At 38.9% G+C, this 27030-nt stretch overlaps 3 protein-coding genes across 4 annotated transcripts; 2 read left to right on the forward strand and 1 right to left on the reverse strand.

The window, feature by feature from the left end:
- Positions 1-6722: 6722 nt before the first annotated feature.
- kif2c (kinesin family member 2C) lies at positions 6723-14920 on the forward strand. Of its 2 annotated transcripts, XM_056390452.1 has the most exons (23): positions 6723-6975; positions 7171-7249; positions 7341-7435; positions 7652-7753; positions 8229-8277; positions 8362-8397; positions 9149-9295; positions 9510-9635; positions 9917-10014; positions 10149-10244; positions 10341-10395; positions 10742-10904; positions 11428-11518; positions 11909-11972; positions 12228-12319; positions 12430-12572; positions 12892-13105; positions 13368-13478; positions 13652-13719; positions 13874-13952; positions 14053-14133; positions 14222-14315; positions 14744-14920. In XM_056390452.1, exons 2-23 carry the CDS (start codon positions 7189-7191, stop codon positions 14803-14805), a joined length of 2127 nt encoding a protein of 708 aa, XP_056246427.1. In that variant the 5' UTR covers positions 6723-6975; positions 7171-7188; the 3' UTR covers positions 14806-14920. The 2 variants fall into 2 exon arrangements, with proteins under 2 accessions (XP_056246427.1, XP_056246428.1); XM_056390453.1 differs by lacking the exon at positions 8362-8397 and having other exon boundaries at positions 6728-7249.
- A 918-nt stretch (positions 14921-15838) lies between these two features.
- selenot1a (selenoprotein T, 1a) lies at positions 15839-21393 on the forward strand. The gene is made up of 6 exons (XM_056392297.1): positions 15839-16058; positions 16946-17056; positions 18706-18832; positions 20223-20310; positions 20566-20732; positions 20869-21393. Exons 1-5 carry the CDS (start codon positions 15919-15921, stop codon positions 20688-20690), a joined length of 591 nt encoding a protein of 196 aa, XP_056248272.1. The 5' UTR covers positions 15839-15918; the 3' UTR covers positions 20691-20732; positions 20869-21393.
- Positions 21394-21491: 98 nt separating this feature from the next.
- LOC130179365 (glutamate-rich protein 6) lies at positions 21492-26826 on the reverse strand. The gene is made up of 12 exons (XM_056392294.1): positions 26240-26826; positions 25932-26044; positions 25711-25763; positions 25475-25603; positions 25288-25380; positions 24984-25195; positions 24811-24872; positions 24434-24612; positions 23830-23912; positions 23486-23644; positions 23003-23228; positions 21492-22580 (listed from the first exon to the last, which is right to left on the reverse strand). Exons 2-12 carry the CDS (start codon positions 25948-25950, stop codon positions 22308-22310), a joined length of 1488 nt encoding a protein of 495 aa, XP_056248269.1. The 5' UTR covers positions 25951-26044; positions 26240-26826; the 3' UTR covers positions 21492-22307.
- Positions 26827-27030: the final 204 nt, after the last annotated feature.

The raw sequence follows: 27030 nt of genomic DNA on the forward strand, positions 1-27030 counted from the left end.
GGCCAGTGCTGTGGTTTCTTTATTTCTGTCATTTTTGTTTATAAATTTGAATTTATAAGTCTTTTTTTTTTTTCTTCTTTGCCAGTTCAGCTATCTTGGTCAGGCTAACTACTAATCTTCTATTGGTCTCAAATAGAGGCTGCTTTTCTTCACAAACAACACATTACTTGTCATGAGCCAGAGCAGCTTTGCCAGAGAAAATGCAACTGAAATGAACGTCTTCTGTTAATCATTAATGCAGGCAAAATTAATCCAAGCTAAGTGAGTCAGAGGTTCACAACCTTTTATGGAGAGGTTACTTCAAGTTTAATTCCACAACAGAAAAATACATGGCAAAGAAGAAGTGGCATTTCTTAGCATTTTTCAAGACTTTTTGTTTTTAGAAATTTGTGTCAGTATCTTGAAGTAAGACAGAACAACCGAAGGCTAATTGCTGCACTTTAATAAGGGAAATGTTCTTGAAACAAGTTGATTTCTAATGGAAACCTTTTGCGATTATCTCACCAAAGTGACAAATTTTTTTTCTATTAATATAAGAAAATAAGTTAGTAACTTTTGGGACTCGATCATAGACAAAAATGACTTGATGAGATGGAAATTGTTGCAGTGCATCCCATTGCTGTGGTTTCAGGGAAGGCTGTAAAACCGTGGGTGTAGGTGTAGTTTTTCTTTGAGATCTTTGGGTCCACATGTTGTACCCTGCACTATGCAAGCAAACATATGACTTCTCTGGTGAGTCCCGTAAAAAAAAACTGGTGGGTTTAAAGGATTAATTTCAAAAGCACACTGACACATTTCTGCGCTATTAATGGTTTGTGGTTTCGACTGGTGTTCCCTTAAAGAGGCTGTATGCAGGCCTGCTGTATGTCAATCTTTATGGTTCATATAAAGAAACTGATTGAATTCAAGAATAGAGTTTATGGGCTAATTTCACTGTCATGGATTAAACTTTGTTTCAGATGCATTTTAATTCATCACTAAGCTTTAAACGGAAAGGTTTAAATTAAGTTTTAAGATGAAATCTTTGTTTTGCGTTCATAATTTTTGCCCTCCCTGATCTCTGTAGTATGAAGTCGAAAACTAATGACGATCAACAGGGAAATTACGAGTGACAGAGTGGCCCTGTGGACTAGTTACTGACCAAATGGAGAAACCAAGAGCTGCACTCTGTTACTGAACACATGTGTGACTGTGGGTGTAATGACACTAATGGTATTCTTATACTGTAGCTAACAAGACCATAATGCCCTAAAATGTCCTAAAAGTGCCCTAATAATGTGCTGCGTGTCTAAATTTATTGTTTATATCACTTTAAAATGTCAATTGGTTATAAGAAGTTGTTGTTTCTTGATTCTTGCTGCACAGGTGCTGTACCGTACATGTAAATACACATTTTATGGTGACTGAAGCACTAACATTGGAAATACACAATGCTGAATGATGAATGTGACCATCACATCTTCCAACATCTGCAACATACTCTGACCAACAGAGGGCGTGGTGACACCGAAAACTAAAATGAAACATTATTATTGATGTGAGAAAAGTGGAAAAATGTTCAACAACAAAACAGATTAGATGTTTGTTAGAACCGAAGATGGTCGGCTGATCATTCAAGGATGAATTACATGCTTCTTGCATCAAATGAACATGGAGTCCAGAGAGGAGCAGCGGTCATATGGCAGGTTTTGAAATGGGCCATAATTTCACCAACTTTAAGTCATTCAAGCAGAGTCAGTTATAGGGACTAATCACTGGATCTGAGGCCAAACAACATGTCACTGCTCCTGCTAACTGGCTGCCCGGAGCGTGATCTCCTCTAGAGAGAGTCAAGGAGCAGTCACCCTAACTATGTGACCACGCTGACATCCACATGTTTTGACTTATTCAGAGTGATGTTCATGGACTGTGTGTTTCTTTGTTACAAATACATACATTTGTGTACAGAGGACCACACACAGAATGTACATAGACACCCATGTAAACATGTAACAAGTATAAAGTGTAAGATTTTATATGTCATGAGTGTGAGCAAACAGGCCAGCGTCTGCTGACAAAACACAGGCCACTGAAAAGCCCCAATCCAAATTCAGCTCAACCTCATCTGCACTCTGAGAAGGGCTAGTTTCTAGTTTCTGCTTGATACTGTAATGTTGGCCTGATATGTGAGAAGGATTGCCAGTGAACCATTAACAAAAAACACTGCCCACTGTGTCTGCTAAAATGGAAAGAAAAATCTCTTGATGTCAGAAACCAATTATCTATTGGTATGAAACTGTTTCGATGAATTGATATCAGTGGAGTGCTGTTGTTGTCCTGTAGATGTGACCAACCTGTGGACAGACAAGTCATTCCTGTAGTGTAACAGCAGCTGTGTGTACTTCTCTGACCACTCTTTACTGCAGAGGCCAAATAAATAAACAAAATTATAGTTGAAGAAACAAATAAAATTTGCCAGCTGGGCAAACTTAGGTGGCCGTTGGCACGGGGCCGTGTCAGTGTGGCAGAGCTCGAAGGTGGATAAACTGCTTACTGAACTATTTCACTGCTTGGAATGATGTGTTTGAAGAGTAAGCTCAGTCTATATGGCAGCTTCTCTCAGATGATGGGCTGGGAACCAAAATGGGTCACTGGCATGTTTCAGTGGAACCCCACATGCCAAGAATACTAACATGCATTAATGAGTGAATGTTCCAGACTCACTCAGTATTTGCTCAGTTTGGCTCCTTGGCTGGAGAAGTTTGAAGTCCCTGCTGTAGCTATGCTGGACACACACTAAGTACAGTTATGAAACAATAAATCAAACCAGACCATCAGCTGGTTGACACTATAGAAAAAAGGAGGAAAGTTCTATTCTAGTATTGGCTCACATGTCAAGTAGTCTTGTTAGTGCTCTTATTTCTAAGTCCAAAGTTTGCTGAAGCTGGCTGGATGTGGCTCTGTCTGTTTGTAGCTACATTGCTCTCTGCTGGTCATATTGTATAATGCAACACAGACAACAAATAACAGGGTATCACTAAGAAACCATCCTAATATTACAACAGTAAGACATAGATGTTCCTTCAAATAAGTATGTCATTGGTCTGTGATCCAGCATCACTATGAGTAGCGGCTGTCAAAACTCAAAAGTCTGTTGTGCATTCAAGAGTTAGCCCAAGACTAACATATATGATCCCTTTTTGAGACCCCAAAATATCAAAGCCATTTTAAAGATGTAAAGTAGGGATATCAAATGCTATGTTTGTCAAAGAATGACATGATTAAAAAGTGTTGATTCTAATTCAAACCACAAGAAAGTCACAGAAGAAATGAGCCAGAAGTTCAATACTATTCATCAATCTCCCCTTTTTCTTCTTCTTTGTCCCTCTCACTGTTCCTCTCCGAGTCTGTCAACCTCCCTGGGTGGTTTGTGAGTGTGCTCAGCTCACGTACTGTATGCATGTGTGTTTATTTAGTCTGTATAGGGGAACAGAGCCATGGCCTCTGCCAATTTTCTATACACTGAGAAAATATGCTTTTGGACAGATGGAAAAAGAAGAGCAGTTAAACAGACTCAGGGCCAACAGATACAAGACCCCTCCTTCCTCAAATCAACCACCCCCTTTACCAACTCTACAGACCGAGGAGCCAGCGCATCTAATAATGCTGCATGACTGCAATATGAGCAGCAGACTACCATTTAAAAGTGAATGCCTGGTCTCCAAACAGCAAACTTCCACTCTGTTTTTCTGTGACATATTAAACCCTTATCAGCATGAGCGAACAAATGAGTAACAGTGTGTATGTCGGCACGCACAGAGTTTGTGTGTGGTAAGATCCATCCTGAAGGCTCAGTGATGTTCTATCTAACTAGCGTAAAATTGATGATTCCCACTGTTTGAGTAATGATTACTAACTCAATAATCAATGAATGAACACAAAAAATGAAGGCCCTGTGAATTATATTGCACTGGAACACGAATGTAGCACAGTTGTATGATGCAGAGGAGATTAACTGATTTATTAAATGTTCAGTATTGTGATCAAATAAAAATATGACCTACCCTTCATTTAAAAGTCTGTGATAAGTTAAACACCACTAGAATACACAGATTTGAGACAGACATACACATGGAAACACTTAAATCTTTTTATTGAAACCAATAAAACAATCATGATTAATTACAAAATTTCAAATACCATAGAGGTTCAAAGTGTCTTAACAACATTCAAGGATGCAGACTCATCCAAATCTGTTTCATCTTTCGCTTTGTAGTCTTTAATCTAAAACAGGAAGTTTAATTGAACTCCTGGACTTCATTGGATGTGATTTCAAAGAGAGATGGAGTAAAGCTTTAACACCTGAGAAAATCAGTGACAATTACATGTTGTTTATAATGATCAAATGTTTTCTGTGAATGGTGTCAGGCAAAGATCACTCCTTTCATAACAGTATTTAATAACTGATGTAAATGATGAAGGTATACTGTGCTCTTGAGCTCTTGAGCGAACAATGTGCTGACAGCTGATCACAGATCAGACACACGTGCACAAAAAACATGCAGTCAGCACCAAGTAAACGCATGGACAAGAAATATTTATTTTTTAAATGCAGCAGACAGAAGTTAAAAAACTTGTTTAGCTACATCCACTCAAGGCCGCTGGCAAAGGACTGAGGCAGTGAGAATGGATGGGCTGGAAGGGAGGAAGGGTGGGGGGTGCTTGACGTAGAGAGCATTGAAGGAGAGAGGAGGGTTTGAGGGAGAGACGAGAGAGTAGGAGTTTGGGGGATGAGAGGAAAAGAAGGAGGAGGGGAATACCACCCACTAAGCCAGTTGTGGAGAGGTTCTGGGGGTTGGGCTGCTCACAGGAAACAGTTGTGGCTCCATCCCAGGCCTCACACCGAGCAGCCCTGGGCCACCCAGTCATCGACAGACAGACCTACCAAATGGCCTGGCTGGGCCAACCGATGAGGATTTGTTTATTTTTCATCCTTTGGTGGTGGGGTGGGGGGTGGGGGGTGGGGGAATTGTTAAGCACAAGCTGTTTATTAGAACCTTTGATTTGTCATGTGTCAGCGTTCGCTTGTGGGGAATGTGTATACATAAGTCCAGCTTGTGTGTAGTTATAGGAGGTTTGGAGACTGAGAGGGTGTGGGCATGGAGGAGTGGGGAGAGGGGCGCAAAAAAGAAAAGAGGAAAAATGGGAAGCCTCCCACACTGAAGGCAAGGCTGAACTGCATTATGGGTCATTCTCCAGCTGTCCCTGATTGTTGCTGTCACTGGGGACTGAACTGTTGTGCCTGGTTTGCAGTGGGTGTGGGGAGAGAGGGAGCATGTGGACAAACACAGGATTCTTGCGGTCACATGGATGAAATGCAGTAGGCTAAACGGATCAGTGTTTAGAAGAATATGGGCACAACTGTAGACTGAATAAAGGACAGTACTAAAATTGTTTGAAGTAAGAAGTGTCAAGTCTAGACACACATATCTGAATATTTAACATGGGTAGGGGAGTGTGATGTGAATAAAATCTATCACACTACATGTAATCTTATATTGTGATATTGTGATACTCAGTGATTTATAGTACCAAATTTATTGGACTTTCAATTAAGATACATTATGTAATGAAAAACCTGAATTCCGTAGGCTATAATGTATGTGCTTTTTCTTTGCAAATGTCAACTGTAAACAGTTGAATATCACAGAGAACAAGAGTAGGCCTACACAATATGAAAAATTATGTTAGGTCAATGATGTAACGAACTATAAAAATCCATTGTGATGGAGGACAAAAAATGACAAAGAAAGGACTTTTATATTTGTCAATTAAAGTCCAATGTTAGAGAATATTAGATTACTGTCCTGTGCACAAGAGTTGTATTATGATATTTATGTGTGAAGAATCCTGAAAAAAAAAAGGATTTTACTCATGATTTGGGTTTGGAAACATGGGTTGAACATTATTCCTGAATGGAAAAGGGTTAAAGTTGTACACTGGTTTACTTTGAATGATGGATATATGCAGAGTGAGGCTGGTGATAAGCTGATATAATGAGTAACTTCTTCTGTTTCTGTCTCTTCCACAAAAGTAAGAGGGTGATTGTGGTCATCCAGGATTTTTCAGGAAACTTACTCATTACTTTTCACTTACTTTTTCAACTTTCACCTTCAGACTGCATGCCAGCTTTTCATGCTGGACTGACAGCAGGACAAACTCCAAATCTCTAACAAGCTATGTCAGACTCATTTGTAAACTCTAGTTTTAGCTAACACATGTGCCCTGTCTAAAACATGAGGGAAATAGTGAAGTGGAAATTGTTCATATTTAATCAGACATAATCCTTTTGCCAGCTAAAATTAGCAGTTACCATGACCTCTACATACATGGTCTGGTCACTTGATGCCATTTTGAAGCAAATGTGCAACTGGGAAAATCACCCCAATAATTATCCATATGATTTTTTTTATTATTATTTATTTATTTTTTGCAATGTTGTTGTTATATATTTAATTTTGTTGTTTTAGTTCCATATATATGTAATATTCACCTAATCTGAAAACTTACTTTATGATCATATTCTAAACATAAATGATTTAAGACAGGGTCATTTCAGTAAACAGGTATTATTTTCACAAAATGATTTTACACAAAACAAACTTAAAAGTAAAAAGTTTAAGCTTTATTTACATGTTAACATATTGATATACACACTCCATGGTGTCACATTAATTGTATTCCTGCATCCTACATAAACATTAGAAAATTAGGCAGGTTGTAGGTCATGAAAAACAAGTGATTTTTATTACAGAGGTCATTCCTAACTAATCCAGGTAGCGGCGGTATAACACCAATTTCGATTTTCCTTTGAAAAAATCATAGAAGAAGAAGAGCGCATGGGGCTTATAGATGACATGACGACAACCAATCAGGTTCTTAAGCACCCGGAAATAATGCAAGTTTAAATCTTGGGCGGCGATTGCGTTGACTTTGGTAGGTAAGTTTGATTATGTCGTTTTTTGTCAGAGATAAACAAACACAATAAAGAGACTAGTGCGCTTCTATGTTAGTTTTCAATCTATCGATGAAATGAAGATTGTAGTGTCGACTACAGCACAGTAGCTGGACCGTGAGTTAGCTCGTTCACAAAAAGCCAACGTTACCTGAATTTTGATTTCTCGGTTACAGCAGCGAGAAGAAGCTAAAATGGAGACCAGCCTGTCCAGACTTCTTGTTGGACTCTCTGTACAAATCAGCCGCAGTGATGGTGAGCTAATATTTCTTAGTTGTAACAAATGAAGGCTGACTAATAACTCGTTAACAAAGTGTGATTTGCCGTTTGTTTGTGTGTAAATTAGGTCGAGTACATCTGGCAACGGTGAAATCCGTTGATACCGTCAAGTCCACGGTTATGGTAGAGTGGCATGAGAGGAATATCTGTCGAGGGAAGGAGGTCAGTAAATCCATAAACTATATACTATATAACTATAAAACATTTTTTTTTTAAATTGTAACATTAGTGACAATATGAACCAGTTGTTTCTTAAAACATGCATTATGAAAGCCTTGTGGAATATCTCATACTTATTGTACTCAGGGTTTTGAGGCACTTGACGTCTAAATAAAGTTACTGTATTTCTCCTGTTGACCGAATGTGCTTGTGTTGTAGGTTGAAGTGAGCGAGTTGTGCACACTCAATCCAGAGCTTCTAGACCATATAAACGCTGTCACCAGCAAAGCTGCTGACACACCACCTCCTGCTCCAGACAAGGTACTTTACTTTGCCATATAACAAGGAAATGGAGCAGCTTGCTGTCAGTGTTAACATGTTGAGCCATATTTTATAAAGATTTTAGTGTTTACACACATTTTTTTTAACTCAGATTTATAGTCAGATAATCCCTTCTGTGCTGCTACCTTGTTTTTTGTCCTGCAACATCAAATGAATCCCTTTATCAATAAAATGACAAAGTAATGTAAATTAAAGTTGAATTTTAGAGAATATTAGATTACTGTCCTGTTGATTCAGCACAAGAGTTGTACTATGATATTTATGCATGAGAACTTCAAAACAAAAACAAACTGGTTTTTACTCGTGATCTGGGTTCGGAAACATGGGTTGACCATTACTCCTGAATGAAAAAGGGTTGTACATTGGTTTGCTTTGAATGATGGATACATACAGAGTGAGGCTGGTAATAAGATGATGTACTGAACAACTTCTTCCATTTCTGTGTCTTCCACAGAAGTATGAGGGTCGACTGCGGTCATCCAGGATTCCTGCTCCTTCCTCCTGTATGTAAATGAAGTGGACTGTTTTGTCCGTTAGACTACTACATTCTGTATTCTGTCACTTGACGGCTTGTTTCCTTCCAAAAGCCTCTGCTCCAGCTGTCACCAAGGCTGAAGAGTCAGGTCGGCAAGGCATGCATGCTCCGCTCTCTTAAGCAAATTAGTTATATTTTCTGATTATTCCTTTGTTAAAGGGATTAGGGTGTAAGTACAGAACTGAACTCTGCTCAGGACACTAGTCATAAATGTTCTTCTTTCTTTTAAAAATTAGTGTCACAGGGGTGTAAATCACTGAATTCTGGGCACATAACATTACCTGCTCTAAATTATGGGTTGGAAGAAAAATCATAACTGGTGAAAGAGGGTTAAAAAGAAAAGAAAAGGAGTGCTGTGTATCATCACTGATAACACGGGTACAGTATTTTTACCAGAATGTTAATCCACTCAGAACAGAGTGAACTATGATGAGACGATGCACTGCTTTTTTTTTTTTCTTTTTTTTTTTACCAAATTAACTGACAGTAACACTATTAAAGATCAATTAATAATATTTTCATATGCAAATTTGCTTGAATTAGAAGCAGTCATTATTTAATCACCCACACTAATTTCCACTCCCACTTTTCTGTTGCTGTTTTTTATTACTCCAAGCTTGCTTGTCTGTCACACTGGGTCTCTGACAAATTCTTCTTAGACTGGCAAACTTGTTGCTGTGGTCAATTGTGATTTGGCAGCATTCAACTATGTACAGTTTATCATTCCATTGTACAGGGTTGTGGGTTTAACCCTAATGCTAGCAATACTTGGTGATATTTGCTTTCAGACAATGATACTCATATTGCAGCTGTTTGACTTGGATTTCTCTCACTTTCAGTTGCCAGTCGGTCTCAGTCCAGGCAGACGTGTTTGTTCCAGGCCCCAGCCCCTGTTGCAGCACCAGTCCCAGCCTCTGAGCCTTCACGGGGAAGCCTGGAGACAGTCCAGCCTGATGTCCCCCCATCATCTGTCCTTACAAATTCGGGTTAGTAGTAATCTTCTGAAAAGATCATTGAAAAGGAAATTCTCACATTAGATCTAGAGGCAAAATTATGTAAGACACATATTTGTTATATGGAACATGTTGTTGCATGCGTTAATTTTAAGGTATTGTGCAACATGTGCAACTTGAGTGATTTTAAATGATTTAGTATTGTATTTATTCGTTAAACTCAAGCACATTCTTCTGCCTTATTTAGTGATTCCTAATCAGCAGCGTAGAAAGAATGACACCAGCAAACCAGCACAGTCGCTGCCTTTTGTCTGTGAGGCCAAAAAGGAAAATGATGAACCTGAGAGAATGCCTCCTCCACCTGCCGCCAAAGGTCAGTAACAGATTTTACACCAACATATCATGATGTGCATCCACTTTGATTACATAGAACTGTTGACATATCCTATAGAGAGAGGGAGAGAGAGAGCTCTTCACATTAATGTCAACCTCCCCTCTCTACTGTAATTGGTTGGTTTTTGTTTTATTTAAGACATGAGAGAAGGCACATATGTGTTCTGTGATTAAATTTGTTGGATATTGCAGTGATGTCAGTGAGAAGTGAGGTCATTAAAACAAAAACAAAAAAGTGGTCATCATCTTTATGCATTCCAGGCAGGAGAAAATCTGTGGCTACCCAAGAGTTAAACAAAGGCAGCAAAAGGCTGTCTTGTGTTATAAAGCCCCCTGAAATGCAGACCAAGAGGGGAAAGGTGAGTTTTTCTTTTAATCATTCTGCTATTTATATTATATTTTTAATAGGAAAAGTGACTTGGTTGGAGCTTTTAGACATGAGAGGTTCCTTCTTAGATTTTATTTACTTTTTTTGGTGTCCTTTTCATTAAAGTTTGGAGAGGCTTCTCGACCAAACCAAAAGTTTTACGAGATGATCCAAAGCTTCAGAGAGACCTTGGAAATAATCCCAATATCAACCACTGACCTGGTAAGCTTGGAATCAGGAAATATGTGCCATATATGAAGCTGTATGTTCGGTGTGGTATTTAAAGTCTGTCCTCACTGCTCATGTGTGTTTTCACAGATTGAATCTCACAGGATTTGTGTGTGTGTTCGCAAGCGGCCTCTTAACAAGCAAGGTAAATTGGGAGTGACTACACAGAAAACATGTCAGCCATGTTTTTCACGCATCCCTTTCATGCAGATCAGATGGAAAAAGATACACTTCTATTTTAATCACACAGGCCTTCCAAAATGCAGCTGACTGTGCCTGAAAGCATCCTGTGTAGATATACATGGAGCACTAAGGCTGTTGCTCCAGCTGTGCCCTCTGTTTAGACACTGTGTAACCTCCTGTATGCAGTATCATCTGGAGATAGAGGACTAATAATGACAGTTTTACCTAAAATGTTAGCCATGCTCTGTTTTTTGTTTGTTTTTGTTTGTTTGTTTTTATGCTGACTTTTACATTCTCATGAGTTACAGAGCTTAATAGGAAGGAGATTGATGTGGTGTCTGTACCTGGGAATGGTTCACTACTGGTCCATGAGCCAAAACAGAAGGTGGACCTCACCAAGTACTTGGACAACCAAGTCTTTCACTTTGACTACTCCTTTGATGAGACCACCACCAACGACCTGGTCTACAAGTAATGACCTCATTTGTCTTTTTAAATTTTGGATTGGCAACCAAACAGCTGTTAATGCTAATGTTGGCTATGTAACAATAGCAAAACATACAAATATCTCCTTTTTAAAGGCTGTCAATTTGCCCCCAGTCTAGTTTTCAGCTTCCCATTTTTAAATGGAAATTGTAAATAACTGTATTTGTAAGTCTGCATAACAATATTTTATACATGTGTATAAAGTGTTGTTCAGCAGTATGTCTTGCAGTAGAAATTCTTTTTCTTTTCTAACCATTTTTTCGGGCATTTTAACCCTATATTTGCTAGTTTCAGTGGAGACAGACAGGAAATGTGGGGAAAGAGAGTAGGGGAGTGACATCCAGCAAACAGTCCAGTCAAACCAGTGATTGGCTGCTCAGGGCATTTGTGGTATGCGTCCTAACTGTTCAGTTATCGGGTCGCCCGGTAAAATTTAGAAGTAGAATTACTGTTAATAGTATTATTTAGTTTCTGACGGATTGATTTAACTTTTTTTTTTTTTCTTCAGGTTCACAGCCAAACCTTTGGTGCAGTCCATTTTTGAAGGTTGCATGGCAACATGTTTCGCCTATGGCCAGACAGGAAGTGGAAAGACTCATGTAAGTTTCTGCCCACTGTGTGGGGTTGAGTGTCCCTCCCTCCCTCATTATGCCGTGCTGCTTTTTTACACTGAACCAAACAAAGCCAGCATGACGCTGTCCCATGTGTGCTTTTTAGATAGCATGTCAGTGTTCCAGAATCAGAGGCATGACGTGTAACACAACAGCATCAGTGTCTGTCCTGCCATGGTGGGGTGTCTTTTTAGAAGTTTGATGTGTAGTTTTGATAAAACTTCACTGGCTTTTAATGTGTTTTGCAATGTCAATGATTTGCACTGAAGCAGAAAACAGTGTCTTTTTTTGGGGGGAATTTCCCTGAAATACAAATCTGTATAGCCCACTATGCACACTGTTTTATTTATTTTTCCTGATTTGGTATCTTCTCTCTAGACGATGGGAGGTGATTTCACAGGGAAGCAGCAGAACAGTGCCAAAGGGATTTATGCCTTGGCAGGTAGGATCCCCAGATTTCCACAGAAATGATAATATACTTGTTTGGTTAAAAAATAAGGTCATTTGGGTTTTCACATTTGGAAAAGGATTCAATTACATGTAAATAGCCAACTTGTTTTATCCACATTACTTGTATGTATGTGCAAGTCCCATTGCATTTCCATTGCGTTATTCTTCAAACTATATAAAATTCTGAATTAAAGTTTCCCTTATGAGAATTTAATTATGAATAAATGCTCGACTCCTTCCCTTTTAGCCCGGGATGTTTTCACCTATCTGAACCACAGGAGGTATAATAGCCTGGATCTCTCTGCCTACGTCAGCTTCTTTGAGATTTACAATGGCAAAGTAAGAAAAACATCTTCCCCTACATCCATGAGCAAAATTTTTGAGAATATTTAACTGGAAAATCAGTTTATTCCAGTTGGTTTTGAAGTGAAATGTACTTTTTTACTTAGGTGTATGACCTGCTGAACAAGAAGGCCAAGCTCCGTGTTCTGGAGGATGATCGACAGCAGGTTCAGGTGGTAGGCCTTGAGGAGGTCTATGTGACCACAGCAGAGGAGGTCATCAGGATGATACAGGCAGGCAGTGCATGCAGGTATTTATATGATAAGAACACGTATGTTGCAATATCATTGTTCATAATTCGCTAGTGTTAGTTATTTTAACATGGCAGCCCAAAACTAAAATCTTTAAAATACTTTTCATGGTTTTATATCAGTATTTCAAGTGCATCTTCTGGTTCAGTAAATAATGTAACAGCTGGTAGTTAAGAAGACATACCATGTTATAGCACATGAATCAGACATGACTTTTCTCATTTGTGGTTTACATTCGTGTCATTCCTAAACACAAAAAATATAATTTAACATTAACGTGGCTCCTTTCCCTTTCCTTCTGTTCTGCTGTCCTTCCAGAACATCAGGCCAGACCTCAGCCAACGCCAACTCATCTCGCTCTCATGCAGTCCTCCAGATTGTGCTACGGCGCAATGACCGTGCGACCACGCTGCACGGCAAATTTTCATTGGTGGATTTGGCTGGGAATGAGCGTGGCACAGACGTCAGCAGCAATGACCGCAGCACTTTGGTTGAGACTGCAGAGATCAACCGCAGCTTGCTGGCTCTCAAGGTAGACCATGGCTAATGTGGAGGCATGCACACACCAGATAAATGTGTGGCTGCAAATTGAGACAAACCTGTTTTTCTCTCACACCTCAGTACGGATGCAGATTAAGTAACACTGGCTCTGTCGAACTGAGACCATAAAAAAAAAAAAAACTAAACTGCTCCTAATGCTTAATTCTTCTGACAATTGGACCGCTGTCCAAATATTAAATATGCATGTACAGCCCCAAAAAAGATCGTCATGTGTCCACTTATGTGTCCTGTAGGAATGCATTCGTTCACTGGGAAAAAACAGTGATCACATTCCTTTCCGGATGAGCACTTTGACCAAGGTCCTCAGGGATTCCTTCATTGGAGAAAAGTCCAGGACCTGCATGGTATGTTAAAACACCAATGTTTGTTTACTTACAGTTTGGCACAAGGTGTTTTGTGGTGTGTTTACGTTATCGAGGATGATGCAGGATGCACACCAAACAAGCACAAACTCTGATGTGACTATGTATGTGTCTTTAAGAGCTGAATATATGTCGACATATTTTTTATTCCATAGATTGCCATGGTTTCTCCAGGCATGGCTTCATGTGAATATACAATGAACACACTACGTTACGCTGACAGGTACATATTTGGCTAATGAAGTTTAACTTGATTCCAAATAGTCTTTTTCTTCTTTTTTTTTTGTAATGAAAATGGTGACTTTTTTTTTCATTATGAAAAAAATCATATCATGCTTGGGAAGATAAAGTTTGAAGCATTTTCCCCTCCTCTGCAGAGTGAAGGAACTGAATGGCAATTCCAAAGTCAGCGGAGTAGCTAAGGCACAAGAGCCTATAAACAGCTCCTCAGATGAGGTCAGCTTGCATGAGATGACTCCCAAATAATAATTAATATTGATTATATTGTATGTACAATTTGCTAAAAAAAATTACTGTTCACTTTTGTGTGTTGTAGGAATCTGTTGTGGACACCAATGTGTATGATGCCATATCCCAGGTGGCAGATCTGGAGGAGAAAATTTATATAGAGTTCCAGGTAGGTTTCTTAAATCTGCCACAAGCCATGATGACATCTAAAAAATGGATCTTCACGTCCTCACATTTTTATCACTTTTGTCTCTCAGAGGGGAAATGAACTTTTCAAGGCAATGGAACAAACCTCGTACAACATCGAGACAGGACTTCCTGACCTGGTGGATCATTCGCGGAAGCTCTTGGGTTTGTGCAAATAACAGCTTGATTTTTGATTTGATTCTGGAGTTAAATGGTACACACTAAACTAAATCTACTGTGTTGTTGAGTGTTACATGTCCAATGTCACCACTATTCTCACTGAGATAATGGAGCTCTTGTATTTGTGAAAAACCTGAAAGTTTACAAAAATATATAATACTACAACAAACCACATTCTTACTGACATGTACTATGTGTGTGGGAGTAGTGAAAGAGCCTGGCTGACATTTTCAAATAATACATTAGCAAACCTCTGAACTGCCTGCTGGCTCAGGGGAGACACGAGAGAAATCTTGTGGTGGCCAGAATAAATGTCAGTAAGTGCCAGGACAAAACTGTATTGCATGAGGAACCAAAATCTGGTTGTATGTGTGTGCTTTGTTTATTTACTCTGTCTTATCTGTTCTTCACAGACACAGTACTGGCTTTGCAGTCTGCTGTGGATCAGGAGAGAATGGCGAGGCTGAACCACTGAGATGAACCCAAAAACCCATCCAGACAAGCAAACAAACTTGTTTCTTGAAAAAGCAGTTCTTCTTTTATTTTATTGTATCGTGTTGACTATTAAATAAAATGTATTCTAACACTAATTCATTAAATGTTATAAGTCTTGTAAGAAGCCACTTTGAAAACTTCTGGTGTATATTGTTGGATGCAGCACATTTTGCTACAGATGTTTTCTTACCATGACTGCTTCTTTCTGGCAGATACTAGATTGTTTGAACTTATACAAGTGCCCATAACAAGCAAAGTTTGACACTAGAAATTCTATTAAGAATATTAGTGTTAAATTGTTTTTCCTGTTTGAAAAATACATAAGGCCCCTATCAGGAGCTGGAATACATTTGACAAGACAGAAAAGGGATATGCACCAGCCATAATCCCCTGTTAATAGTATCACATGATACATAATATAATATCTATGTGGATAGTTGGGTAACTTAGGGGAATTCATTGGAAAATGCTCATTAAATTGAGTATGCCGTTAATGGATTTGCACCTGTGCCACAACAGAGAATGCAAAATGGTCTCCTGTGTGCAATACAGGTGGAGGTAGGACACAGCTGTCACATAACTACTGAGTTAAACATTGGTGGAAAAGCGAACCAAAGCAAATGATTCCAAGGTTCAAAACATGATAGTCTTAAAAATTCAGATTTAAAGTATTTGAAACAGATATGCAGCAGAAGGCCTGTTAATGTGCTCCAGCAGCATAATGGGTGATTTCCCTATTGATTAAACTATTAAGAAAATACTATTTTGCTTTGTCATTAATTAGGGTATATCATAGGATATAGGACTTTGGAAATGAAACACTGCAAAACTATGCGAGCCATATAACGTATTGCCACAATTGTTAGTATTAGAATATATGTCTTAATTAAAATAAGCAAAAAATATATCCAGTATACTGCAAGTCAGTTGAACATCCAGTGCAGTAGGTGGTGCTAAACGTGGGTGCCTGCTGTTCTTAAAATCCAAGATAAGAGCTAGAGGAACAAGAGGGCCCAACCAGAAACGACATGTACAGATTAACCTACCTCGCTTGTCTCAATCTGACCGAGTGAGGAAACAAACCCCGGAACGGATGGCGATGAAGTGGTTGCGTTTTTCGCTCCTCGTTTTAGGGGTTTTCTCGCTGTGCTGCGCCACGTCTGGTGACAGCAGCGGCGTGAAGAAGATGAAGATGCAGTTTGCTACAGGACCCCTTCTCAAGTTTCAGATTTGGTAAGGCAAATGAGCGAAAATCTGGCGAGTCATTGCAAGCTAGCTAAACTCCCCGGCTAACAACACCGTAGGCCAAAAATCGATAGAAGCTAGCTAACACGGGGTTAGCTTATGCTAACATGTTAGCTACAGGAGAAGGAGCCTTTCCCAGTTATTTATTAGCGAAATGACTCAACTACTCTTGAAACACACCGAGGAGAATACATTTTCCTCATTTTGGCCTGGTCTATTGAAATATTTCGTCGAAAACATCGCCCCACTTCCGCTGTCAAACATGCTGTTGTCGTAAATCCAGTACCAGTGGTCTCTTGTCCACATGTTAGATTAAAATATTTAAAATCCCGCTAAAAGTGCTCCCTGTTTGTGGGATTCATTCATAGAACAAATTTAAACAAATTTCTTAAAGGTTTTCTAGACAATTCCTGGATGTTGCAACCTATTATTATCATCTTATATCAAATTAATTCATGTAAGGTAATTTACCTTAATGCATGCAAGCATGATGATCTATTGAAACAAGTACGAACATTTAAGAAAAAAAAAAAGGGTTGTAACGTGATTTTAAGTCGTTCAAACATACATTTGCATTGTAAATTGCTGCTTTTCTCCAAAGCAAACATGCTTCAAACAGAGACATGTGACCCTACAGTTCAGTGTTGAATTTGAAGAATGGTAACATACTGCTAAATGGAATTTCTTAATAACTTTACAGCAAGAGGAAAAAGCCAAATAAATGGTCTACAGATAGCATTGGAATTCAGAGCTCAAGGCTAAGTTCACAATCTAGCCTTTACATCGCTGTATTGTTGTTGCTGCCTTTGTTCCCATTTGTTCTTGCAACTGCTCACTGTGTATGTCTGTCTGACAGTGTGTTTGTCTTCACACAGCATTTCCTGAGGGTACAAGCGGGTGTTTGAAGAGTACACGCAGGCCTTGTACCAGCGGTACCCAGACATCCGCATTGAAGGGGAGAACTATCTTCCTATGCCCCTCTATCGGTAAGAGAGAGAGAGAGAGAGACATTGTCTGCCTTGTTACAAGTGGATTATATCCAGCTTTATTAAAGCAGGCTGAAAGCCGCCTGGGATTAGCTGTGACTGAGGAAATGGAATTCTCATGCAGCCAGGCTTATCCGGCCGTTAATTTGTCTTTCGTGGTTTTATAGACGTAGAGAAAATTATATCAAATTGACAAAGTTTGGGTCAAAGGTGCACTGTGCCATGTTGTTGGGTAATTATTGATTGCATACTTTATTTGAGCTACCACCAGAAAGTTTTCAGATTTTGATTCTCAGTAAATTTACTACTTCACATGTGCTCAGCTGTCAATGTATTATGTACATTAAAACTAATACAGTCTAGTACAACAGTATTTACATTTACTCACTTAGCAGACACTCCAAAGCAGCTTACAAGTGAGGGACATCACTAAACAACCCTGCCATAAATTTTATCTTCAGGCAAAAATGCCCCCAACAATGGAACTTTTGGGAATGTAGGATGTATTGCAGCACTTTTGTATCAGACTGTGGTAGTTGTAGGTAGGATTTAGTGTAATTACTAATGTGTGGAGTTCTAAGAACCGGTCTCACCGTCATCACAAAGAGGGGTTGTGTTGTGTCTAATTAAGAATTTCCACTATGTCTTTTAACCTGAATATCTTTTGGTTTTCGGACTGTTAGTCGAACAAAACAAGCTAACTGTAGATATCGCCTTGGGCTGTGGGAAATTTCACAACTGTCTGACAATTCATATGATTAATCAAGAAATCCAGAAAGATGAACTGATATGGAAATTCAGAATGAGCACTGATAGTCCTATTGAATATTTTTCTTCAGTGCATTCCTCACCATATTTTAGAATTGTTTGAAAATTGAATTTCTGTTTTGTGCACTTTTACAGATGCAGACTACAATTTCTAATTTTGATGAAGTTTTATTCTTCTAGTCCTAATGTAATGAAGTCAATGTGGCTGGCAAATAGGCTATATTTGTATCACTGGCTCAGTCATGATGTGAGACTGGTTTGTGCAGAAGTCCCAGGTGTTGTAGTTAAAGGTATGGTGCCACTGAGATCCTCATCACTTGAACTCTTAATAAACACACCAGAGATTAGCTCCATCACAGAAAGGAGATAGTATCACACTCTGGGCGCCTAATCCTCCAGCCGTTGTTTTTCTTGAATTTTTGCTGTGTCTATCCCCCATCTCAGTCTTTGGAAGAATGAACCAGTGTTCCCTGACGGGTTGTAGTTCAACAACTTACACATGTTAAAGTTTAATGGTTGTAAAACTGGATTGAACAGAATGCAGGCTCAGTCTAGCAGGTTGATAAACATGATGGCATTAAAGTTTATTCTAGATTATCAAATTAAGATATGCAGAAATAATCACTGAAAATATATAATAATTTTTTGAATGGGAAGGTGTTGCATGCTGACTCTTTGTGTTTATTCTAAATTGTATAAATCAAAACCACGCCCTTCTGTCTTGACGCTGTGTTCAACTAATGTAGTTACAATTGTCTCTAGTGAAGTCACGACTTTAATATCTTGAAGGATTGAACTCTATAGATCTTAGATCTTGTCTGCTTTATGTTGCCATGCCTAGAAATTGTATTAAAAGCCATTTTCTTGTTTTATTTCCTTAGACACATTGCTTCCTTCCTGTCTATGTTCAAACTGCTGGTGATTGGGCTGATTATTATCGGCAGAGACCCATTCGCCCTTTTTGGTATGCAAGCCCCGGGCATCTGGGAGTGGGGCCAGGGAAATAAGGTAAGGTTTCCTGGAACTATAGGAGTTATTAAAGAATACTCTAACATTTGTTTTTCAGGTAATCGCCACAGATATCGTACAGGAAAGTGACTTGAATGTAGAAATAAAGGAAAGTGGGCTTTAGGTTGGCTGTGTTTCTCATACAGTTGTGTAAACACATGCAGTCAAGTACAACTCAACCCATGGGATTTCATTAGCTGTTCATTCAGGGTCTTCAGGTTGTGTTGTTAAGTATTGTTTGGCTTGGATCTGTTCTCCCCAGAGTAGCAGACATCCCACAGGCTCAGAGGGAGAATGGCCAATGACTGTGAAAATCAGATATTTGCTAATAAAACAATCTTACACTATTGGCATTTCTTGTGTTTTAACAGAAAACTGGGTCTGATATAATCTAGTGGTTTTGGTTGTTAAACAGATAAACTAACAGAAAATCTTGTAATTGCATACAGAGTATTGAGATTTAGTAAGCATTTGGCTTGGATTTGTTTTGCCAATAAACTTGCTTTCTTTTTTTAATCTAAGCCACAACTGGACTGATAAGAATTATTCGGAGGGTCTCTGGTTTTATGTGTGCATTTAAAGCTGCTGTAGATTTGTTTTCAGAATGATTTTTTGATATTATTTGTTTAATAATTTCTTTATATCCTGACAGCTATCAATAAATCAAATCAAAAGACTTGAGAAAAAAAATCAAGTTTCATTAACTGTTCCAGGCTCTGTAATCTTGGTGCGCCACAATCTCGTCAACCAATAAAGAGAGCTCTTTGCGAGACTGTGTGCTCAACTCACACATACACAACTCTATCCATTTCTGACTATCCTGCAAACTGCACAGAGAAAACAAGAAACGAGAGACGAGGCAGCAAGAATCAAATGTGATACTGGTACCAGAAAAGCTTTGATGGGGATACATACATAACAAGTAGAGCTCAAACTATATGAGGTTTTTAAGGTAGATATCTGTATACGAGATGGAAAAAAAAAATGAAGAAGGTGGTAACAGTATATAAACAAACCATTTTCCTCATCATCTATCGTTGGGCTCCATTAGCCACTAACAAACCTGATATGATACTTGAAGTTTGCCCAGTTCTACCATATTGCAAGGTGTTTGTTGTTGAGTGACTGTTGAATTTAACTACCAGATATGTGTTTAACGTAAAAAGCATGGAGTTTCCCAAAGCAGCTTCTTGTTGATCTGTCAATACAGCACCATGTTCATCCTGTGTTCATCTTTGTCCTATTTTTTTCAGTACTCTAACTTAATCAGTTCAGTGCACTGCTCTTGTGCTCTATTGAGTGAACACGATTCCATAAAAACAGGAAACTAAACTGTGAGAAAAAAAACACGGAAAACTATTTTTTCAAATTTCTCTTGTACTTCTTTCAGATATATGCCTGCATGATGGTGTTCTTCTTCAGCAATATGATTGAAAACCAGTTAATGTCTACAGGAGCGTTTGAAATCACATTAAATGGTGAGTGAGTCCCAGCATGGGCTTATTGATTGAGCTCAATGTTTCTGGTATTAGATTGATATCAGTTGGCTGACACTTCACAAACACTGGTAATGAGGTAAATGTAGTGGTCAACTGTGATTTTCTTTTCTGCTGTTATTACACATTGAACAATGTGTAGCTTAAAGAAAAAAATCTTTGTGATATTATAATATGCATAAAGTTGTGTGGCGATGGAACAAAAAAGACAGTGAAGCAAATTTTGTCTTTCCATAGATGTGCCAGTGTGGTCAAAACTGGAGTCAGGTCACCTGCCCTCCATGCAGCAGCTTGTGCAAATCCTGGACAATGAGATGAAGATGAACGTTCACATGAACACAAGACCACACCACCACTCCTAACCCTACTCTACAATTCCTGGCTGGAGCTAAAAGCCCCTCCATGTAAGTGCAGCAGTGTTCAAAGCACTGTTTTCTTTTATAGTAATCTTTTTAAAAAAATAAAAAATAATTGTCCCTTATCCTGTGAAATATACTGGTCAGTGATCTTGTATTTGCCCTTTTCTCTCTGCATTTCTAGGTTTGAGGTAGGTTTCTCACTGGGCTGTGAAGTGATGTTTATGAAGGTCTGCGCTGAAGGCAGGAAGACTGCTAGCACAGACTGGATGCCCCCATCACTCCTCACTATGCCCCTTCGAGACATCCCGCCCCTGACGCCAGAGTGGGACCCATGGCAACAGTGCCGGCCATTCTGTCATTTTCTTGTACTATTCATACGACTGCAGATTTGATCCAGGTGATATCAGTTGTCCCATAAGGAGAGATTTAACATTGACTCTTATAGTCTTTAACTTGTTGCATATAAATTATCTATGTGAATTAAAAAAAATGTGTCATTTGTACCACTGAGCCATATGTAGAATTTTAAGTTTATTGTTCTAAAAGTAGCTTAGCTGTGTAGAAAATGCAACACTTAAAATCTGTCATCACTATTGTGAAAATAACATCGGGGAATTGTGTATTGGTATGATTTCTGAATAATTTTTATATTTACATAACTTGGAGGAAGCTAAGAAGATTAATAAAACATATTGTAACTATTTAACTGAAGTTGTGGTGTGGTGTTTGGGTTTACTGATTGATGTGCTTGAGTACGGTGCTGTAAATGATACTCTGTAAGTTAGAGAAAATCGTTTAACTCAGAAGAGGCAAAGCACTGAGGTGAATAATATGACGGCTCTAATCAGTCGTCTCTTCCAGGTTTAAGTCACAAGGAAACCTGAGAAGAATAGAAAATCTGTTAAATGGCTTGCAGATAAACCAAACAACCTGCTTGTCAGGTCATAGCCATCTGTTCAACCTAATGTTATTAGGAAGACCTCAGGCTCTACACTGATTTGATTACATGAGAGAAAACAGACCCGACGTAAGTACAATATAAGACCGAAGTGAGGTTATACAGTTCTACAGCATTATTCAACGTGATGAGTTTGGGATATTCCTGACACTGAAGAAGGTCCTTTATGAGCTCTAATTGTCACTAAATGAAATTTGGCAGATGCAGTGACTTTCTATATTTGTTGTTATACACCAAAGAAAAAAAATAGAACTTTCAAGAGCATTCCCTTTCGGTCAGAGGAAATGTACTTCACTTCTTCATCACAGGTGTGTGCAGACAGAGCAAACAGTGACGCAAGCTCTATGGAGAGATAAGATGGGAACATTTTAACCTTGTACCTTTTGTACTTTCACATGTACATATGAACAGGTGAGGTTTTATATCTTATTTGAACCCCTGGACACAACATCCTCTTATGTGAAATCTAATCTACATTACCTTATGAAATACCATTGAGAGCTATTAAGTTCTACAGATTGCCCCATGACCACGTGTAACATGTTAACACAAGTATATTCATATCAGTTTGATCAGATCTAGAAAAGAGAATGTATTAAAGTTTTTTTCTGGGGTATGACTTTACTTAAATGTCATTCTTCTCTGACTGTGTCTTGTCATTGTCAGGGTGTACTCAAGTCCTGAAGACACTTCTGGATAAAGGCTCTTTCTCTGTCATTCATCGTCACATGAGCACTGACTTCCAGAAGCTTTTGGGCAACAACATGGAGGTGAGGGGCTTGTGTGGTCTTGGGCAGGTGGGGATGGGAGGGCGTCATCAGGTACTGGTGAACATGCTGAATGACCAGGTGGATCCTAGTCCTGGCCGCCAACACAAACAGCTCCTCCTTCATTACTGATGGTCCTGAAGCAGCCCCATCTGTTTTAGATTCACCCTAAAGAGAAAAGTTTATTTTCAGGTGGCATTGTTTAAAAATTACCAAATGAATCAATGTGCATGTCATAATACCAAAAGACATATTTGATGTTACGTGAATATAAGCAATTCTATCCTTATAAAATTCTATGAAGCATTTGAACAAATGATGTCTAATCGGCATTTAAATACTGTAAAGTGACATCTTCTCTGTTAAAGAGAAGATGTCAAGGAAACATAAGTCTGTATTGTACATTAAACCTACAAACATAAGTGCAGAAGTATGATTGAAAAAGAGAAAAAAGGATTTTTGTACAACTTGTATTGCAGAACAGGAGGTTCTGGGAACTGCAAGATAAATGTGTGGTCAGAAAAAAATTAACCACAAGTGTTTGTGGCGGTGCACACTACCAAAATAGGAAAACAATGCTTCACTTTTACCTGAGCACAGCAAGTACCCACACTGAACTTTGCTTGCTGGCCTTGTGCGAGGAACGACACAAACACTTGTTCCTTTCCAAGGACTCGGACCCCGACAGTTTTGTTGAGGGACAGGAAGACAGGATGCAGGGGGGTGGGAGTGAGGCTCACACTGCTCCAGCTCCACCGACGAACTCTGGCACCTGCTTCATCCAAACACTGACCACCTGATCTGTTTAAGGACAGCCTGCAACATGAACGCAGACACACACATGCATATACTCACTGTTAGGGTCATCAGCACATGACTATGGAAAAAACAAATTATTTTATACCTCAATCATTTTTTTCCCTAAAATCACCCATTAAACAGGATATTAATTAGCCTAATTTATATTTACGTAAATATAAAATGAAATTTGCAATAGTATATTTATTACCAATACAATTTGAAATAATGAAATGATGCATGATGATGATGAACATAAATGTTTTGCTTTGTACCATATGTTTCCATTGCTGTGATAACATGCCGCCCTGCCATCGGACTGGAACACGGCTCTAATCGGTTGATTGGGGGCATCGCTGTCATCATACACGATGCAGACCCTTCCATTTTCTTTAGTGACCACGACAACCAGAGCCAAGGTGCCTGAGGGGTAACTGTTACCATGATGATAAGGATGGGAACACCCTCTGTCGAGTGCATGTTGCATATACAATCTAACAAACAATATTTGCTCTTCAACTTAAATTTCAATGTTGGTCTTTTTATTCATTTTGTACGTAAGCAGCTGAAAATCTCATTACATGGTAAAAATGTCCAAACATTAGATCTGGGTGGATACAAAACCTGAGCAGAGCCATCATGGAACGAGGTAAGAAATTTCATTCCATTGGAATAATATTTGTGAAGAAATTCTGCCCCATCCTGTAAAAATAAAGAGAAGATAAAATCTTAAAACATTCAATTTAGATTTTTTCACATATCTCCTGTTTTTAAAGGGGCACTTGACCAAGGTCAGCTTGATAACAGTATGCCTTTATTACAAATGCAGGCATTTATCAGGCACAAAAGGTCCCACAATAGATGCATTATGGGAAATGTAGGAGATAGTATTTTTGCAGCCTGGGCCATACTAGCAGCTAAAAGTCAGGACACCTTTGTCTTTGCTGCTTTGATTTTGACCATTCTTATTTCAAATTGTGTCTTGCAATTCCTCCCTACTTTGGTGGAGTAACCCTATAATAGTCATACAGGTACAATATAAAATCATGAACTCGTGCAAATTACTATACAGTATTATACAGACTTCTATCCCCTATTCAAAGAAAGTATGATTATTTGTATGGTCTCATGTGTTGATAAGAACATTTAACAACATCCTCCGTATTGACTAAAATAAACAAACAATGGGTCATAAAGAAAACAGGACAGTAGTTTGTGGGTACCTGATGACGATATATGCCAAACTGAAGTGGCTTGTGGTCACAAAATCGGACCAATGCGTGAGCCTCTTCCCCTTCATTTTCAAAGCACTTCTCAGTTGTGCTATTAGGATACACTGTCAGGGACCCTTTTCCTGGAGCACAAGAGAGCCGAAAGCTGAGGACCTTTGATGTTGGGGCAACTAAACAATAGCACAGAACAAACTGTATTGGTCTCACAAAGCTATTTCAACTCAAAACTGTTTACTTTTCTACCAATACATTTTTTTAATTTTAAAACTGAAAAGTGCACTGCGTACAAGCTCATGATTGTATATAATGATTGGATGAACAGATTTAAAGCTGCCAGTGTGCATGTTGCTCACTGAGCAGTTACTCACAGGTTTCTGCCACAGGTAGATGGACTGAGCAATCCTCATGGATTCTCAGTTCTGATTGTGTTCTATAAAAAGGTCCAAATACATTGCTGTTAATGCTAAGCACTTATATTCGTGATCTCTACTGATTATATTTGTGGGTCTATCTGACATTTAAGAAAATTCAAAATTCGTACCCTATTCCACCAGGTAAGTCCATCATAAGCTTGTTGTGCTTCTGCATCTCCCTGCCTTTGAAGAGCAGCTCCTCCAGCCCTGAGGATGGCTTGTCTTCCAGTGATGTTGGAGTACTAGTTTCCAGGTCACATCTCCCCTCAAACAAACATCTCTGTCTCACCAGCATCACACACAGCTGCTGCCATTGGGCACAACAGAAGAGTGGAGCTGTCTAGGATGGACACAAAAGAGGATGCAAGGGGATCAACAGTGCATCAGGTAAATTTGGGGAATTTGGTTTTGTACATTTACTGTATGCCTCACCTCAGGCTCCTGCAGCCATGTCAGACCGAGTGAAGGTCTGGCCTTTTCCCCACAGTACTCACATTTCACTGCACATTCTGCCAGAGCTGGAGGCTGGAAAAAACAGTTTTGAATTTGGCTACAAGGTAAAAGCCATGTTGGTCTAGATAGGAATTTACAACAGTAGGTAGAAATTTGATCTGAGTACCGCTGGAAGAACGGTTGTTAAGTTCATCCTCTGGTTGTCGGACTCCCGGTTGTACCTCAGAACTCCTGCAGCTCTGATACAATAGGTGGGTTGATCACTAACAGGCTGTGAACAGCCCTCTTGTTTCCTCTTATCAAACCCAGAGAAAAATAAAAATCAAATAAACTAAACAATATGCTGGATGGTTCTTGATTAAAGCATGGGTGAAAAGGAAAACAGACTGTTGTTTGTCTTACATGGTCATTCAGGACACACAGCGGCTCATGCTCTAATGTAGCAGCAGTGGCATCTGTGGCAAGACAAAAGTCACTGTAGCCTCATTGAATTAAGTCCAGGAGAAGTAAACATTTACCTGAATACCACAGCTACTTTATGATACTCCTTTGCAGTGTATAATTTGATGATCCTATTTTACTTAATAATAATTTAATTTTAATTATGCTAGGAGCAAACTCACAGGCAAAGCTGGACCTCATCTTTGTCTCTGTCCTTCTGACTGTAGTGAAGTTACTGATTTCAGTGCCTTTGTCCCAGGATGAAATTACAGCATTCAGTGCTTGTGTTCGTCTCCTGTTGAAGCAATAGACACAGTAGATAGAATAAAAGGCAATCAGATGAAATTATGTAAAATTAATTATCATATAGACAAGGAGACAGAAAGACAAATATGAGGTTAGGGAGAACTATTAAATATAGTTTAACTTGAGCAGGATACATCATTAAAATAGCACACCTGCAAAAGAGCAATGCATAAAGTACACTCACCTCAGCAGTAGTCAAATATTCATCAATGCTTCACACTCCTTGGTGTTGTCAGTAACCTTGGAGATGAAATAACAGCCTACTGCAATGTGTAAACATAGCAGCCGCTTGACTGGTTTTAATACAAAGAGATACTTTGAAAGACTATTATAATAAAGTGTATAATACTGTCAGAGTGTTAACTCGGTCTGCAGAAAAGAAGCAAAGAGGATCCTGAAATCTAATGTTACTAGTACGACCGTGGAAAATAAAAATAAAAAAAAGAAATGTCAGAGCCTGTTGGATTGTTCTTTGTTATCTCCAAGCCAGAGAGGTTTTGTAGACATAAAATACTAAATAATCTCACTTCAAGGTGCCCAAGTTTTGTAGCTTTTCTGGAGTTTCATCAGCAGATGGAGTTTGTCCAGTTGTCATGGAGCTGTAAATGTTCAAATGTGTTATTTTTCCACTTATATCTCAGTCTAACCTCAAGGTCCATTTAGCTGTCTTTGAGCTTTCATTCCCTTCACAATAACTTCATCACAGGTTAAGAATTAACTTTGAAGCTCCACCAACGAATTATTATGTAAAACTGCTTTTCAAGCCCCACTTTTACACACTTTTTTTTTCATCCACTTTGTCCATCCAGTGAACATGTTTTAACAGCATTTCTCCAACAGATGGCAGAGTGGTTGTGCTTCCTAATCGGTTATGACCGGGTTTGAAGGAAACATCACAGATGTAAGGTGTAGTGGACATAATACCAAAATCCTTACTTATGGTAACAAATTTTACATGGAGAGATAATATGAACG

The sequence above is a fragment of the Seriola aureovittata genome, chromosome 12 (genome assembly GCF_021018895.1).
Source record: "Seriola aureovittata isolate HTS-2021-v1 ecotype China chromosome 12, ASM2101889v1, whole genome shotgun sequence".
Taxonomy (NCBI): Eukaryota; Metazoa; Chordata; class Actinopteri; order Carangiformes; family Carangidae; genus Seriola; species Seriola aureovittata.

What these genes read in the sequence shown, in the direction of transcription:
- kif2c (XM_056390452.1), top strand. Translation starts at nt 7,189, where the DNA reads ATGGAGACCAGCCTGTCCAGACTTCTTGTTGGACTCTCTGTACAAATC. An exon ending in ATATCTGTCGAGGGAAGGAG is followed by an intron (nt 7,436 to 7,651) that starts GTCAGTAAATCC and finishes CTTGTGTTGTAG; the next exon opens with GTTGAAGTGAGCGAGTTGTG. An exon ending in AGGGATTTATGCCTTGGCAG is followed by an intron (nt 11,973 to 12,227) that starts GTAGGATCCCCA and finishes CTTCCCTTTTAG; the next exon opens with CCCGGGATGTTTTCACCTAT.
- LOC130179365 (XM_056392294.1), bottom strand. An exon ending in CATGGCTGCAGGAGCCTGAG is followed by an intron (nt 25,196 to 25,287) that starts GTGAGGCATACA and finishes TGTCCATCCTAG; the next exon opens with ACAGCTCCACTCTTCTGTTG. An exon ending in TTGGCATATATCGTCATCAG is followed by an intron (nt 23,913 to 24,433) that starts GTACCCACAAAC and finishes TTATTTTTACAG; the next exon opens with GATGGGGCAGAATTTCTTCA.